Genomic DNA, 16629 nt, shown 5'->3' on the forward strand with positions numbered 1-16629 from the left:
GCATTCTAACGTAGGTGTTCCTTTTGTCCAGGTGGGAAAGGGCAGTGTGGAGTGCAATAGAGATTGCATCATCTGTGGATCTGTTTGGACGGTATGCAAATTGGAGTGGATCAAGGGTTTCTGGAATAATGGTGTTGATGTGAGCCATTACCAGCCTTTCAAAGCACTTCATGGCTACGGACGTGAGTGCTACGGGTCTGTAGTCATTTAAGCAGGTTACCTTAGTGTTCTTGGGTACAGGGACTATGGTGGTCTGCTTGAAACATGTTGGTATTACAGACTCCATCAGGGACATGTTGAAAATGTCAGTGAAGACACCTGCCAGTTGGTCAGCACATGCCCGGCGCACACGTCATGCTAATCCGTCTGGCCCCGTGGCCTTGTGAATGTTGACCTGTTTAAAGGTCTTACTCACGTCGTCTACAGAGAGCGTGATCACACAGTCGCTCCTTAATGCATGCCTCAGTGTTGCTTAACTCGAAGCGAGCATAGAAGTGATTTAGCTTGTCTGATTGGCTCATGTCACTGGGCAGCTCGCGGCTGTGCTTCCCTTTGTAGTCTGTAATAGTTTACAAGCCCTGCCACATAAGACGAGCGTCGGAGCCAGTGTAGTACGATTCAATCTTAGCCCTGTATTGACGCTTTGCCTGTTTGATGGTTCGTCGGAGGGCATTGCAGGATTTCTTATAAGCTTCCGGGTTAGGGTCCTGCACCTTGAAAGCGGCAGCTCTACTCTTTAGCTCAGTGCGAATGTTGCCTGTAATCCATGGCTTCTGGTTGGAGTATGTACGTACAGTCACTGTGGGGACTACGTCCTCGATGCACTTATTGATAAAGCCAGTGACTGATGTGGTGTACTCCTCAATGCAATCGGAAGAATACCGGAACATATTCCAGTCTGTGATAGCAAAACAGTCCTGTAGTTTAGCATCTGCTTCATCTGACCACCTTTGTATTGACCGAGTCACTGGTGCTTCCTGCTTTAATTTTTGCTTGTAAGCAGGAGGATAGAATTGTGGTCAGATTTACCAAATGGAGGGCGAGGGAGAGCTTTGTACGTGTGTCTGTGTGTGGAGTACAGATGATCTATAATGTTTGCCCTCTGGTTGCGTTAGGTAAAACAGATTTAAGTTTACCTGCATTAAAGTTAGGAGCACCGCCTCTGGGTGAGCGGTTTCCTGTTTGCTTATTTCCTTATACAGCTGACTGAGTGAGGTCTTAGTGCCAGCGTCCATCTGTGGTGGTAAATAAACAGCCACGAAAAGTATAGATGAAAACTCTCTTGGCAAATAGTGTGGTCTACAGTTTATCATAAGATACTCTACTTCAGGTGAGCAAAATCTAGAGACTTCCTTAGATTTCGTGCACCAGCTGTTGTTTACAAATATGCACAGACGGCCCCACCCCCCCTCGTCTTAATAGAGTGTGCTGTTCTATCTAGCCAGTGCAGCATATATCCTGCCAGCTGAATATCCATGTCATCATTCAGCCACGATTCCGTGAAACATAAGATGTTACAGTTTTTGATGTCCCGTTGGTAGGATATTCGTGATCGTACCTTGTCTAATTTATTGTCCAATTATTAAACTTTAGCGAGTAATATTGACGGTAAAGGCACCTTTCCCACTCCCCTTCTCCGGATCCTGCAATCTGGGCCATCAATTTTTCCCCCCCTGGATGGATTGTGCTCGGGGTTTCGCCTGCCAAATCAGTTCTGTTATACTCACAGACATTATTCTAACAGTTTTAAAAACTTCAGAGTATTTTCTATCCAAATCTACTAATTATATGTATATCCTAGCTTCTGGGCCTGAGTAGCAGGCAGTTGACTTTGGGAACGCTTTTCATCTGGACGTGAAAATACTGCCCCCTATCCCAGAGAGGATTTAATAAGAGGCACCCTGCTCTGTGTCCTCTGTGCCTGTGTCTCTTTCTCTTGCCATTAATGGGAATGTCAGCCTTGTCGGGTGTTCGCAGTATATCCTGTGCTTCCTGCTTGTTGAAGAAAAAATCATTGTCTAATCCGAGGTGAGTGATCGCTGTCCTGATATCCAGAAGTTCTCTTTTGCTGTAAGATATGGTGGCAGAAACATTATGTACAAAATAAGTTATAAATAACACGAAAAAAAACATATAATAGCACAATTGGTTCGACGTCCGTAAAACTGCTGTCATTTCTTTCGGCGCCATTTTATTGGTGCATATTTTGGATTTTGCCCTAGCACTACACAGCTGATTCAAATAATCAAAGCTTGATGAGCTATAGGGCAAAAACCAAAATGTGCACCCATGGGTGGCCCCAGGACCGAGTTTGGGGAACCCTGTGACTAGACTAATCAAGTAAGGGCCAATCAATCAAGGCACAATTGCATATATCAAAATGTATCCCTTGCTATAGAGACCATTAAAGCTAAAGGAATGTTTGATTCAATTTAACAATATCTGATTATTGAAACATTATTTATTGTTTAAAGGGAAACATTGTATGTTTTTCTACACTGTCTTTGTTAACAATGCTACAATCAAATGACGTATGCTCTCTTTGGCGCCCCTAGCTGCAACATTCTACCAACTTTTAAAGGGAAAGACTAGAATGTGGCCTGAATGAATGGAAGAGTTTTTTTTTATGGTTGAAAATCGGAGGGACAGACTGTGAGACTAGGCGGGGAATTACGTTGCCGACTTCAAGTTGCTTCCCCTGCTGCGAATGCAATATAGAAGAAGTCTGTGGACGAAAGTTGCAACAGAGTAGTCGGTGCTTCTTTCACCTATGGTATAATGGACGATTAAAATAAATAGTCTTATTATCGTGAGCTGGTGAGAGGGAGGGATGAATGCTACGGTGGTTGGACAATTCAAGCCTATTTACGACGTCGAAAATAATGATTTTCGTGCAGCAACGGGTTACTGCTGCATAGTGGAGTAAACCATTACAGCGTGTCCTTTTGTCATATTGCAGAATTTACCTTTAGGCGGTGTTTATTACTTGCGTGAGACCTATTCTGCACCAGTCAGCCATTAGCCTATTCCATTTTGGGGGAAGACTGAGTCAGCCGTCTGACAGGTTAGTTTATTATTATTTCAATGCATTGTTTTTTAGCAGGTTGACTGCAGTGCTCTCAAGCTAATCTATCCACAGAGAACGAATACACGAGCACGCACGGCGTTCCAAAAAAGAACGACAGTGGTTTTAGGCGAAATGGAGAGTGATAAAATGACACATTACAGTTAAATGCAAACTTCAAGACCAGACCATCGGAATCTACCATTCATTGAGAACAGACATGAAGACGACCAACCATAGGTGATCTTTTCCGGGGTGTGTTGTTGGTGAGTTTTCAGGAGAAGAACCAAAAACAGGACTTAAATGGTTCCAAACAAGTGGACCATGAATTCAGTTCTACAGCACAAGTCACCGCCAAGGAGTTGGCTTGGTCTCCGATTACGACTCAGTAAGTATCCTACACCAGCCACTGTTATATTTTCTCTCATCTCTTCATCATTCATTATCATATACACAACATGACCAAAAGTATGTGGACACATGCTTGTCGAACAATTCATTCCAAAATCATGCACATGAATAGGGAGTTGGTCCTCCCCTTTTGCTGCTATAACAGCCTCCACTGTTCTGGGAAGGCTTTCCACTAGATGTTGGAACATTGCTGCTGGGACTTTCTTCCATTCAGCCACAAGAGCATTAGTGAGGTCAGGGTATTAGGCCCGTAGTTGGCGTTCCAATCCCAAAGGTGTTCGATGGGGTTGAGGTCAGGGCTCTGTGCAGGTCAGTTCTTTCACGCCGATCTCGACAAACCATTTCTGTATGGCCCTCGCTTCGAGCACGGGGGGCATTGTCATGCTGAAACAGGGAAGGGCCTTCCCCAACCTGTTGCCACAAAGTTAGAAACATAGAATCGTCTAGAATGTCATTGTATGCTGTAGCGTTTAGATTTCCCTTCACTGGAACTAAGGGGCCTAGCCCTAACCATGAAACAGCCAGAGACCATTATTCCTCCTCCACCAAACTTTACATTTGGCACTATGCATTGGGGCAGGTAGCGTTCTCCTGGCATCCGCTAAACCCAGACTCATCCGTCGGACTTCCAGATGGTGAAGCGTGATTCATCACTAAAGACGAGGCGTTTCCACTGCTCCAGAGTCCAATGGCAACGACCTTTCATCACTCCAGCCGGCGCTTGGCATTGCGCATGGTGATCTTAGGCTTGTGTGTGCGGCTGCTCGGACATGGAAACCCATTTCATGAAGCTTCCGACGAACAGTTGCTCCCAGCGGCCGTTTGGAACTCGGTAGTGAGTATTGCAACTGAGAACAGAGGAATTTTACGCATTATGCGCTTCAACACTTGGCGGTCCTGGTGCCACATTGAAAGTCACTGAGGTCTTCAGTACGAGCCATTCAGCTGCCAATGTTTGTCTCTGGAGATTACATGGCTGTATGCTCGATTTATTACACCTGTCAGCAACTTGTGTGGCTGAAATAGCAGAATCCACGAATTTGAAGGGGTGTCAACATACCTTTTGTGTATTTATATAGTGTATTATCCATCCTTTGGTTTCACACAGTGTCCTTGAACTCATATGGTATTTATGACAATCTTGGCATCTATTCCCTTGTGGAATAATTTCCGTGGACTGATCTGGAGTCTTCCATTAGCAAATTTCATATAAAGGATGATGTATTTAAGAGACTTGCACATGAAGATTATTTTAGTCCAGGACTAGGCCTTACCTTTGTCCTGAAAACTGGCCCATAATGTCTGACTGTGTGTAGTGCTTACAGAGAATGCAGTTTTTTTTAGCTTTACTTAACTAGGCAAGTCAGTTAAGAACAAATTCTTATTTTCAATGACGGCCTAGGAACAGACAGTCTTGTCTACTAGATATTCTTTCATTAATTACAATTCTGCAACAAGCATTTTCACACAATACTGCAACGAGCAGCCCGCTAGTTATTCTGCTACAATGCCCTATTTTACCCTTCATCTTATAGGATGTACAGCCAGTATATTATAGTCTCAGTAAGTGACTGGGTTTGAAGTTTTGAAGCCTAATTGGTTGAGTCTGGTAACCTTCAATGTTCCACGCCACCAGGTCTTAAGCCTCTGCTCTTAAACACACTGGTCTAATCTGGGAACAGATGTCTTGTCTGGGCTCTCTGTGCACAAGCACAACAAGAAACAGCCTTATGGATAGAATTATGTACACATAGGCTACAGGATATTATGGACAAAATTACAGCCATCATAATTCATGATACCTATGTGTAATTTACTGTAGTTTGTTTGACAAGTGAAGTCACCACCAGTAGCTGGGTGTGTGGTTTTAGTGTATGATGTAGAGCCTGGAAGGTATGTTGGGAGGTTGTCAGAGTTCCATGCCATGGGTCTTTTCTTAAGTTCTTTAAACCAGCGTGTCCCAAACTCAGTCCTGCTAACCCCAAGGGGTGCACATATTGGTTTTTTACCTAACACTACACAGCTGATTCAATTCATCAAAATTTGAGGATGAGTTGATTATTTGAATCAGCTGTTAAGTGCTAGTGCAAAAACCTAAACATGCACCTGTTTGGGAAAGGCTGCTTTAAACACACTGCCTGGTTTAATCTTCTTTAGCCTGGTTTATCTGGGTGCAGATTTCTGTCTGGTGTGTTTAGGGGTCCCTGGCTCCTGGCTTGTTCTGGTTTCAATATCCTCCTTTGGACACATTCTACTTTTTCTTCTGTGATTTCCTTTTACTTTTCCTCCTTTTACTTCCCTGACACTTCCTGCTGCTGTGGTCTGCATCGTCTTGTGGTGTTTGTTCAGTGTTTTCTTTATCTCCTCTTCCATAGCAGGAAAGGATTGCCCCATGGGTAGGTGAGTGTGACTGTTTGAACTCATTGCTTTATCTTTGCATGATACCCATCTGTTCCAGACCGTCCAAAGTCTGTGACTACCAGTGTGTCCATTTTTACTACTCAAGATCGGTCTGGGAAACTGCATGGAGAATGTTTTGACAGTTTCAAAAATGTGTTAGTTTGCCATCAAAGTAGATGGACAGTTGCCCACTGTGGGAAAAACAATTTACAATTCATTGATGACTATTTCAGAACACAGATAAGATTGATACGACTGATGTAGCTTACCTACTAATGTGGCAAATGTGGCATGGTTTTACACTAGGGACCAACCAGCCCCTTACCTTGAGTCATGTGAACGTGTTCACATTCACAGCTGAATCGACAGAGGAAGCCATGGCCATAAACCTGCTCTCACAGCTGGACGCCCCCCCCCCCCCCCCCCTCGATCGTTGCATATATTTTCCTATCATCCCTCATTCTTTTACAAAGTGCTCTTTAAAACACATGGGAGGGAATGGCAATCAAAGCTGTTGTCCTGTTGTTCTGTCGGTGTTGTTCTGTCGTCAGGTCTCACCCCATCTTGCAGGTCTTATTATCCTCATTTTAGCTGGGCTGTTCTTCAGAGACCCATACCTGTTGCTGGGGGTTCTCGAGTTTGAGTTACAGGTGGCACAGAGATGCTGCGTTTTACCCTCAGGGAGCTGGAGACACTCAACCTCTTTCAGGCAGCTGGGACATGCGTCATTTGGTAGCATCAACAAGACTATTGGATTTTACGATGCAGTTATCAGACATTGCTCTCATCAGAGTGGACGGTATAGGCACATTTGAGGTCTATGAATTCAGTAATGGGAATGATCCATCTAAATATAGAACAATATTGGAACGATTCAACTGAATGTGTGGATTGGATTCATGTAGGGCTTGTGCTGTCGTTCCAGCTGAACATTCTGTCTTTGTTTGTTGTTTTTCTTTTTTTTTCTCACCTTTATTTAACCAGGTAGGCTAGTTGAGAACAAGTTCTCATTTGCAACTGCGACCTGGTCAAGATAAAGCAAAGCAGTTCGACACATACAACAACACAGAGTTACACATGGAATAAACAAACATACAGTCAATAATACAGTAGAAAAATCTATATACAACGTTTGCAAATGAGGTAGGATAAGAGGGGTAAGGCAATAAATAGGCCATGGTGGCGAAGTAATTACAATATGGCAATTAAACACTGGAATGGTAGAATGTGCAGAAGATGAATGTGCAAGTAGAGATACTGGGGTGCAAAGGAGCAAGATAAATAAATAGAGTATGGGGATGAGGTAGATTGGATGGGCTCTTTACAGATGAGATATTTACAGGTGCAGTGATCTTTGAGCTGCTCTGACAGCTGGTGCTTAAAGCTAGTGAGGGAGGTAAGAGTCTCCAGCTTTGGTGATTAAAAACCACCAGTTTTTGCAGTTCGTTCCAGTCATTGGCAGCAGAGAACAGGAAGGCAATGCGGCCAAAGGAAGAATTAGCTTTGGGGGTGACCAGTGAGATATACCTGCTGGAGCGCGTACTACGGGTGGGTGCTGCTATGGTGACCAGTGAGCTGAGATAAGGCGGGGCTTTACCTAGCAGAGACTTGTAGATGACCTGGAGCCAGTGGGTTTGGCGACGAGTATGAAGCGAGGGCCAGCCAATGAGAGCGTACAGGTCGCAGTGGTGGGTAGTATATGGGGCTTTGGCATAGCAATGGATGGCACTGTGATAGACTGCATCCAATTTGTTGAGTAGAGTGTTGGAGGCTATTTTGTAAATGACATAGCCGAAGTCGAGGATCGGTAGGATGGTCAGTTTTACCAGGGTATGTTTGGCAGCATGAGTGAAGGATGCTTTGTTGCGAAATAGGAAGCCGATTCTAGATTTAATTTTGGATTGGAGATATTTAATGTGAGTCTGGAAGGAGAGTTTACAGTCTAACCAGACACCTAGGTATTTGTAGTTGTCCACATATTCTAAGTCAGAACCGTCCAGAGTAGTGATGCTGGACGGGCGGGCAGGTGCAGGCAGCGATCGGTTGAAGGGCATGCATTTAGTTTTACTTGCATTTAAGAGCAGTTGGAGGCCACGGAAGGAGAGTTGTATGGCATTGAAGCTCGCCTGGAGGGTTGTTAACACAGTGCCCAAAGAAGGGCCAGAGGTATACAGAAGGGCGTCGTCTGCGTAGAGGTGGATCAGAGAATCACCAGCAGCAAGAGCGACATCATTGATGTATACAGAGAAGAGAGTCGGCCCGAGAATTGAACCCTGTGGCACCCCCATAGAGATTGCCAGAGGTCCGGACAACAGGCACTCAGATTTGACATACTGAACTCTATCGAAGATGTAGTTGGTGAACCAGGCGAGGCAGTCATTTGAGAAACCAAGGCAGTTGAGTCTGCCAATAAGAATGTTGTGATTAACTGAGTCGAAAGCCTTAGAAAGGCAGGGTAGTATAGATATAGGTCTGTAGCAGTTTGGGTCCAGAGTGTATCCCCCTTTGAAGAGGGGTATGACCGCGGCAGCTTTCCAATCTATGGGATTCTTAGACGATACGAGAGGTTGAACAGGCTAGTAATAAGGGTTGCAACAATTTCGGCAGATAATGTTTGAAAGAGGGGGTCCAGATTGTCTGGCCCGGCTGATTTGTAGGGCTCCAGATTTTGCAGCTCTTTCAGCACATCAGCTATCTGGATTTGGGTGAAGGAGAAGTGGGGGAGGTTTGGGCAAGTTGCTGTGGGGAGCGCAGGGCTATTGACCGGGGTAGGGATAGCCAGGTGGAAAGCATGGCCAGCCGTAGAAAAATGCTTATTGAAATTCTCAGTTATAGTGGATTTATCAGTGATCAGTGTTTCCTAGCCTCAGTGCAGTGGGAAGCTGGTAGGAGGTGCTCTTGTTCTCCTTGGACTTTACAGTGTCCCAGAACTTTTTTGAGTTTTTGCTACAGGATGCAAATTTCTGCTTGAAAAAGCTAGGCTTAGCTTTCCTAACTGCCTGTGTGTATTTGTTCCTAACTTCCCTGAAAAGTTGCATATCACAGGGGCTGTTCGATGCTAATGCAGAACGCCACAGGATGTTTTTGTGATGGTCAAGAACCAAGGGCTATATCTGTTCCTAGTTCTACATTTCTTTGAATGGGGCATGCTTTTTTAAGATGATGAGGAAGGCACTTTTAAAGAATAACCAGGCATCCTCTACTGACGGGATGAGGTCAATATCCTTCCAGGATACCCGGGCCAGGTCGATTAGAAAGGCCTGCTCACTGAAGTGTTTTAGGGAGCGTTTGACAGTGATGAGGGGTGGTCGTTTGACCGCAGACCCATTTACGGATGCAGGCAATGAGGCAGTGATCGCTGAGATCTTGGTTGAAAACAGCAGAGGTGTATTTGGAGGCCAAGTTAGTTAGGATGATATCTATGAGGGTGCCCCTGTTTACGGATTTGGGGTTGTACGTGGTGGGTTCATTGATAATTTGTGTGAGATTGAGGGCATCAAGCTTAGATTGTAGGATGGCCGGGGTGTTAATTATGTCACAGTTTAGGTCACCTAGCAGCACAAGCTTTGATGATAGATGGGGGGCAATCAATTCACATATGGTGTCCAGGGCACAGCTGGGGGCAGAGGGTGGTCTATAGCATGCGGCAACAGTGAGAGACTTGTTTCTGGAAAGATGGATTTTTAAAAGTAGAAGTTCGAATTGTTTGGGTACCGACCTGGATAGTAAGACAGAACTCTGCAGGCTATCTCTGCAGTAGATTGCAACACCGCCCCCTTTGGCAGTTCTATCTTGTTGGAGAATGTTATAGTTAGGGATGGACATTTCAGGGTTTTTGGTGGACTTCCTAAGCCAGGATTCAGACACGGCTAGGACATCCGGGTTGGCAGAGTGTGCTAAAGCAGTGAATAAAACATACTTAGGGAGGAGGCTTCTAATGTTAACATGCATGAAACCAAGGCTTTTACAGTTACAGAAGTCAACAAATGAGAGCACCTGGGGAGTAGGAGTGGAGCTAGGCACTGCAGGGCCTGGATTAACCTCTACATCACCAGAGTAGGATGAGGGTACGGCTAAAGGCTATCAGGACTGGTCGTTTAGTGCGTTCAGAGCAGAGAGTAAAAGGAGCAGGTTTCTGGGCGTGAGAGAATAGATTCAAGGCATAATGTACGGACAGAGGTGTTGTAGGATGTGAGTGCATTTGAGGTAAACCTAGGCATTGAGTAATGATGAGATATTGTCTCTAGAGACGTTTAAACCAGGTGATGTCACCGCATATGTGGGAGGTGGAACTAAATGGTAGGTTAAGGCATGTTGAGCAGGGCTAGAGGCTCTACAGTGAAATAAGACAATAATCACTAACCAGGACAGTAATGGACAAGGCATATTGATATTAGGGAGAGGCATGCATAGCCGGGTGATCAATAGGGGTCCAGTGAGTGGTTGGGCTGGCTGGAGACACGGCGATTCAGACAGCTAGAAGGCCGGGGATAGCAAGCTAGCAGAAGGGCCTTAGAGGGACGTCTCGACGGAGGAAAGTCTGTTTTGGCCTCCGCGTGCAGTGACGTCGTGATGGATTGGTAAGGTTCCGAGTAGCAGAGGGGTCCAAGTCCAATTGGCAAAATAGGTATAGTGGCCCAAGAAATTGGCAGATGGATCTCTACAGCTAACAGTCCATTATGCTCTAGACAGCTAGCGAGCCGCGGCTATCGGATGGGCATTCAGGGGTGGTCGCGATGTAGAGGCCAGTTGAGTACCCCCTCGAGCAGTTTAGTCCAGTCGTGAAGGATCGGTGGGGTTCCGTGTCCCGTACCGGCAGTAGAAGGGGTCCGGGTATTGTAGCCCAGGAGTGGCTGATGGGCCTCTTTTAGCTAGCTGGGAGAAAAGGCCTAGCATGGGCTAGCTCCAGGCTAATTGTTGCTTGCTCCGGGACCGACGTTAGCCAGTACTCGGATAGCAGCTATTTAGCTAAGAAGATCCAGGTGAAATTGTCCAGAGCTTGCAGTAGGAATCAAGGGATATGGAGAGAAAATAGGTCCGGTATGCTCTCTTTTGAGTCACGTTGTACAAACTGGCAAGAGCTTTCCGAGCTAAAGGTTAGCTGATGACCGCTAGCAGTGGTTAGCTGACTATTAGCTAGTAGTTAGTAAGCTGGCTAGCTTCTGTTGGGGGATTCTGAATTCGAGGTGAATAATACTTTAGAAAAAAACAGATCCGCACCACATTGGATGAGGCGGGTTGCAGGAGAGTGTTTTGAAGTTGAGTTTTAGAAAAAATATAAAGATATGCGAAGAAAATATACTAAAAAATAAATAAATATATATATATATATATACCTGGACACGACAAGACGAGGACAAAAGACGTCTGACTGCTACGCCATCTTGGATTAATAGTGTATAGATTAGATGGTCTGATTTGGATTGAAGTTGGTTTAATTATGCAAAGTGGGTAATGGATTTCAAACTCGTCCAAGGTCATCGTGGTGACTATTAATTGTAAACCACTATTCTCCATGCTCTTGGAGAGAACCACACCCTGTTAAATTGGCCTTGTGGCTTCCCTGCTCTTCAGAACATAGTGGATAATTACAAGGGGATAACCTGAGCTCATACACATGGTGCATCTTTAGGTTAGTAGACATTGGATGTAATGTTTACCTCAGTGTCCCTATATAAATAAAAACACACATACCACCCCATTCAATGGCTGTTTATGAACATTGGAGCCCTAAGGCTGACAGTAACCATATTGAGTCAGCGAATAAGTGTTTTGATTTCAGAGAGTAGACCCACTGCACTTTCAGCTATGCCATTTAAATTAAACAATTCTTTATATCAACAAGCTGAAGAAGGCAATACCAGTTGTTTGTCCCTCTTAACTGGTGGTTTAAGTATGGACTTTTAAATTGCATGTCTGATAGCAATTTTCTCCTCTGCGGGAAAGAACACACACAGTCAACCCTTTTTTTTGCACCACATGGGTAGCTGATGTACTGTTGTGTTGGATTAGGATGAATGTGTCTTCAATAGATCTGTTTACAAATGGCTTGTTCTATAAATGTTTGAGAAGATGTAATAATTTTTGCGGATTTTGTTTGTGTAAGGGAGGGTTGCTCTCTATATAGTGTCTCTTGTGGAAAGGGCTTCCTTGCCAGCCTGTGCCAAGGCCTGTTGCATTGTTTCTGAACAGCACATGCTCATTTGATGTTAAAGCACCACAAAGACCAGGGTGCAAAGTTTTCATCTGCATCACTATATCTGTGTTTGAAGTCAGTGGATGGGCTGCTGCGCTCTAAGCAGAGTCACGAGACAGGTTTGTATTTATTAGGGATCCCGGTTAGCTGCTGCCAAGGTAGTAGCTACTCTTCCTGGGGTCCAAACACATTAAGGCACTTACATTACATATAAAACAGTACATCATATAACATTATTACACCACTACATATCTATAATACAAAATGTATAATACCACCTGACAGCGTCACAAAAACGATGCACACGCTTCAATGGGGCAGAAGTCTGTGTGTTGTGATTCTGACAGGTCAGATAGCTAGCAACAATGACAAGAAGCTGCCATGTGGGGAGTTGTAGGTGGCTCGTTTCAGCTCGTTTTATCTTGTTCTTGATACCATGTCTTGTTTTGACTGAAGTCACGGCTATGCTAAAATTCACTAACTGAGAACTAGTGCTCATTGTGAAAATGTTGCATGAAATATAGTTTACGACATGTTGTCAACAAATCTAGTTTACTACATGTTGTCAACAATCTAAGCCAACCCTGTCTATTTTGCCATATTAAGTAGTTGCAAAAGTTTTTGTTTTGTTGCTAAACAATCAACCCGTCCTATAGAAGGCAACACAGGCCTGTCTCTGCAAGTAGCAGTCTGAATACTTCCTCCTGGACGGACAAGATTCCCGTTTCTTACTGTGTGGTGGTTCAGCACCCTTTTTTCTCTCAATCTGTTTGAGTTCGGCACATATTTTTTTGTCAGAACGTTGTTAATTTAGGAGCGCATACAATTTTGTCAAATGAAAGCTGTCTTATATATTTTTTATTCGGGGATATACATTTTTCAACAATTTCATCTTAAAAGGTAGGAATAAGCTAAGGCTTTGATTTCTGACCAGATGGAAAGGGGGTCTAAGAAAACATCTAGCAGAACATGGAGTGGTAGAGGACCATGAGATAACATATTAAACATGGAGTTAATTAGAAATACATCAAAATTAGGGATCGGTGATACGTCAAATTAATTAGATGAATTCAAATGTGTTTTTGTGCTATATTCCAAATGCCTGTATCGTAAGAATCAAGTTTAAAAAAATATATATAAAAAAAAAAATCTGCATTTGGCTGCTTTTTCAAATTTTGTCTTTGGTCTTGTCTCCTTGGCCGCTTCTGTGCTTTGTTCAATGACTGTAGGCTGTGTGCACCTTCCCATTTTACACACATACACACACAAAGCCCCTCACCCTGCCACTCACAACAACGAAGAGATCACTTCTTCCTCTTTGACAAGCAGTTTCAACTCGCTTATGCATTTGCGGTTTGGTCCAACAGAATCGGTCATATGGACACCGAAACACATTGAGGCATTATTTTACTTTAATAGAGAAGTGGTCCGTAGAGCTCCGAAACAGAATTGTGTCGAGGCCTAGATCTGGGGAAGGGTACCAAAACTAAATCTGCAGCATTTAATGTCCCCAACAACACAGTGGCCTCGATCATTCTTAAATGGAAGAAGTTTGGAACCACCAGGACTCTTCCTAAAGCTGGCCACCTGGCCAAACTGAACAATTGGGGGAGAAAGGCCTTGGTCAGGGAGGTGACCAAGAACCCAATGGTCACTCTGACAGAGCTCCAGAGTTCCTCTGTGGAGATGGGAGAACCTTCCAGAAGGACAACCATCTCTGCAGCACTCCACCAATCAGGCCTTTCTGGTAGAGTGGCCAGACGGAAGCCACTCCTCAGTAAAAGGCACATGACAGCCCGCTTGGAGTTTGCTAAAAGGCACTTAAAGACTCTCAGACCATGAGAAACAAGATTCTCTGGTCTGATGAAACCAATATTCAACTCTTTGCCCTGAATGCCAGGGTCACATCTGGAGGAAACCTGGCACCATCCCTACGGTGAAGCATGGTGGTGGCAGCATCATGCTGTGGGGATGTTTTTCAGCAGCAGGTATTGTGAGACTAGTCAGGATCAAGGGAATGATGAACGGAGCAATGTACAGAGATCCTTGATGAAAACCTGCTCCAGAGCACTCAGGACTTCAGACTGGGACGAAGGTTCATCTTCCAACAGGTCAACGACCCTAAGCACACAGCCAAGACAACGCAGGACTGGCTTCGAGACAAGTCTCTGAATGTCCTTGAGTAGGCCAGCCAGAGCCCAGTCGAACTTCCACTCTGGAAGAGCTCTGAAAATATCTGTGCAGCAACGCTACCCATCCAACCTGACAGAGCTTGAGAAGAATGGGAGAAACTCCCCAAATACAGTTGTCAAGATTGTAGAGTCACACCCAAGATGACTCGATGCTGTAATCGCTGCCAATGGTGCTTCAACAAAGTACTGAGTAAAGGGTCTGAATACTTATTTAAATGTGATATTTCAGTTTTCATGTTTATAAATTAGCAGAAATGTCAACTTGTTTTTGCTTTGTTATTGTTGTTTTTTCCCCCCTCATCGATCTACACACAATATAATACATTTCAGAATAAGGCTGTAATGTAACAAAATGTGGAAATAGTCAAGGGCTCTGAAATACTTTCTGACGCTACTGTATAATTCACCAACTACTTCTCTGATCGAGTTCAGTGTGTCAAATCGGAGGGTCTGTTGTCCGGGCCTCTGGCAGTCTCTATGGGGGTGCCACAGGGTTCAATTCTTGGACCGTCTCTTCTCTGTATACATCAATGATGTCGCTCTTGCTGCTGGTGATTCTCTGATCCACCTCTACGCAGACGACACTATTCTGTATACTTCTGGCCCTTCTTTTGACACTGTGTTAACAACCCTCCAGGCGAGCTTCAATGCCATACAACTCTCCTTCCGTGGCCTCCAATTGCTCTTAAATACAAGTAAAACTAAATGCATGCTCTTCAACCGATCGCTGCTTGCACCTGCCCGCCTGTCCAACATCACTACTCTGGACGGCTCTGACTTAGAATATGTGGACAACTACAAATACCTAGGTGTCTGGTTAGACTGTAAACTCTCCTTCCAGACTCACATCAAACATCTCCAATCCAAAGTTAAATCTAGAATTGGCTTCCTATTCCGCAACAAAGCATCCTTCACTCATGCTGCCAAACATACCCTTGTAAAACTGACCATCCTACCAATCCTCGACTTCGGTGATGTCATTTACAAAATAGCCTCCAAAACCCTACTCAATAAATTGGATGCAGTCTATCACAGTGCCATCCGTTTTGTCACCAAAGCCCCATATACTACCTACCACTGCGACCTGTACACTCTCGTTGGCTGGCCCTCGCTTCATACTCGTCGCCAAACCCACTGGCTCCAGGTCATCTACAAGACCCTGCTAGGTAAAGTCCCCCCTTATCTCAGCTCGCTGGTCACCATAGCAGCACCTACCTGTAGCACGCGCTCCAGCAGGTATATCTCTCTGGTCACCCCCAAAACCAATTCTTCCTTTGGCCGCCTCTCCTTCCAGTTCTCTGCTGCCAATGACTGGAACGAACTACAAAAATCTCTGAAACTGGAAACACTTATCTCCCTCACTAGCTTTAAGCACCAGCTGTCAGAGCAGCTCATAGATTACTGCACCTGTACATAGCCCATCTATAATTTATCCCAAACAACTACCTCTTTACCTACTGTATTTATTTATTTATTTTGCTCCTTTCCACCCCATTATTTCTATCTCTACTTTACACTTTCTTCCACTGCAAACCAACCATTCCAGTGTTTTATTTTTATTTTTAACTTGCTATATTGTATTTACTTCGCCACCATGGCCTTTTTATATTTTTATTTATTTATATATATATTTTGTTTGCCTTCACCTCCCTTATCTCACCTCACTTGCTCACATTGTATATAGACTTATTTTTCACTGTATTATTGACTGTATGTTTGTTTTACTCCATGTGTAACTATGTGTTGTTGTATGTGTCGAACTGCTTTGCTTTATCTTGGCCAGGTCGCAATTGTAAATGAGAACGTGTTCTCAATTTGCCTACCTGGTTAAATAAAGGTGAAATAAATAAATAAATAAGGAATTGTCAAATGGTTCTATTTCTGAGAAATAAGGTAGTCCTCATGATTTCAACATGTGAGCAAAGTGGACGGGCTAGCACACTGTTCAAACAGTTGGAGACAGACAAGGTTGTGTTCATAGCAATTCATCTGTTCTACCTTGTTATCTAGCAAATAGATCCAAGTTGGCTGAACTTGGAATATAAAGATTAGCTGGCTCCTCACTAGAATGTGGGCTTGTGCTTGAGAGATTTGAGTTAATTTGTGTACATTCTCTTATAATGCCTGCTACAAGAAGTTAGTTATTATTAGTGAATGTGTATTATGTGTGGTTCAGGTTAAATACAAAAATAAAAATGCTTTTTCTTAGACTCAGTGATTATTGTAAAAAAGCATGTTAAACTATTTTGATAAAATAATTAAATTATTGGTGGGTCTTATGGTTGTGGAAGGATATTTTTTTTTATGACTGGGAAGTCATTCTGAGACCAGGGTCATTTTTACAGATGAGCCCTGCAGGAATACAT

General features: G+C 43.9%; 1 protein-coding gene across 2 annotated transcripts in view; it reads left to right on the top strand.

Moving 5' to 3' along the window:
• The first annotated feature begins 2620 nt into the window (after nucleotides 1–2620).
• LOC139557658 (pleckstrin homology domain-containing family G member 5-like) overlaps nucleotides 2621–16629 on the top strand; it is a 115717-nt gene continuing 101708 nt past the window's right edge. The window contains exon 1 of one of the 2 annotated variants that reach the window (XM_071372737.1): nucleotides 2621–3452. In XM_071372737.1, coding sequence (XP_071228838.1) covers nucleotides 3368–3452 — 85 coding nt within the window. In that variant the 5' untranslated portion in view covers nucleotides 2621–3367. The remainder of the gene's footprint in view (nucleotides 3453–16629) is intronic. The other variant, XM_071372740.1, reaches the window with a different exon arrangement.

This window comes from Salvelinus alpinus, chromosome 28 (assembly GCF_045679555.1).
Source record: "Salvelinus alpinus chromosome 28, SLU_Salpinus.1, whole genome shotgun sequence".
In the NCBI taxonomy this organism is placed as follows: Eukaryota; Metazoa; Chordata; class Actinopteri; order Salmoniformes; family Salmonidae; genus Salvelinus; species Salvelinus alpinus.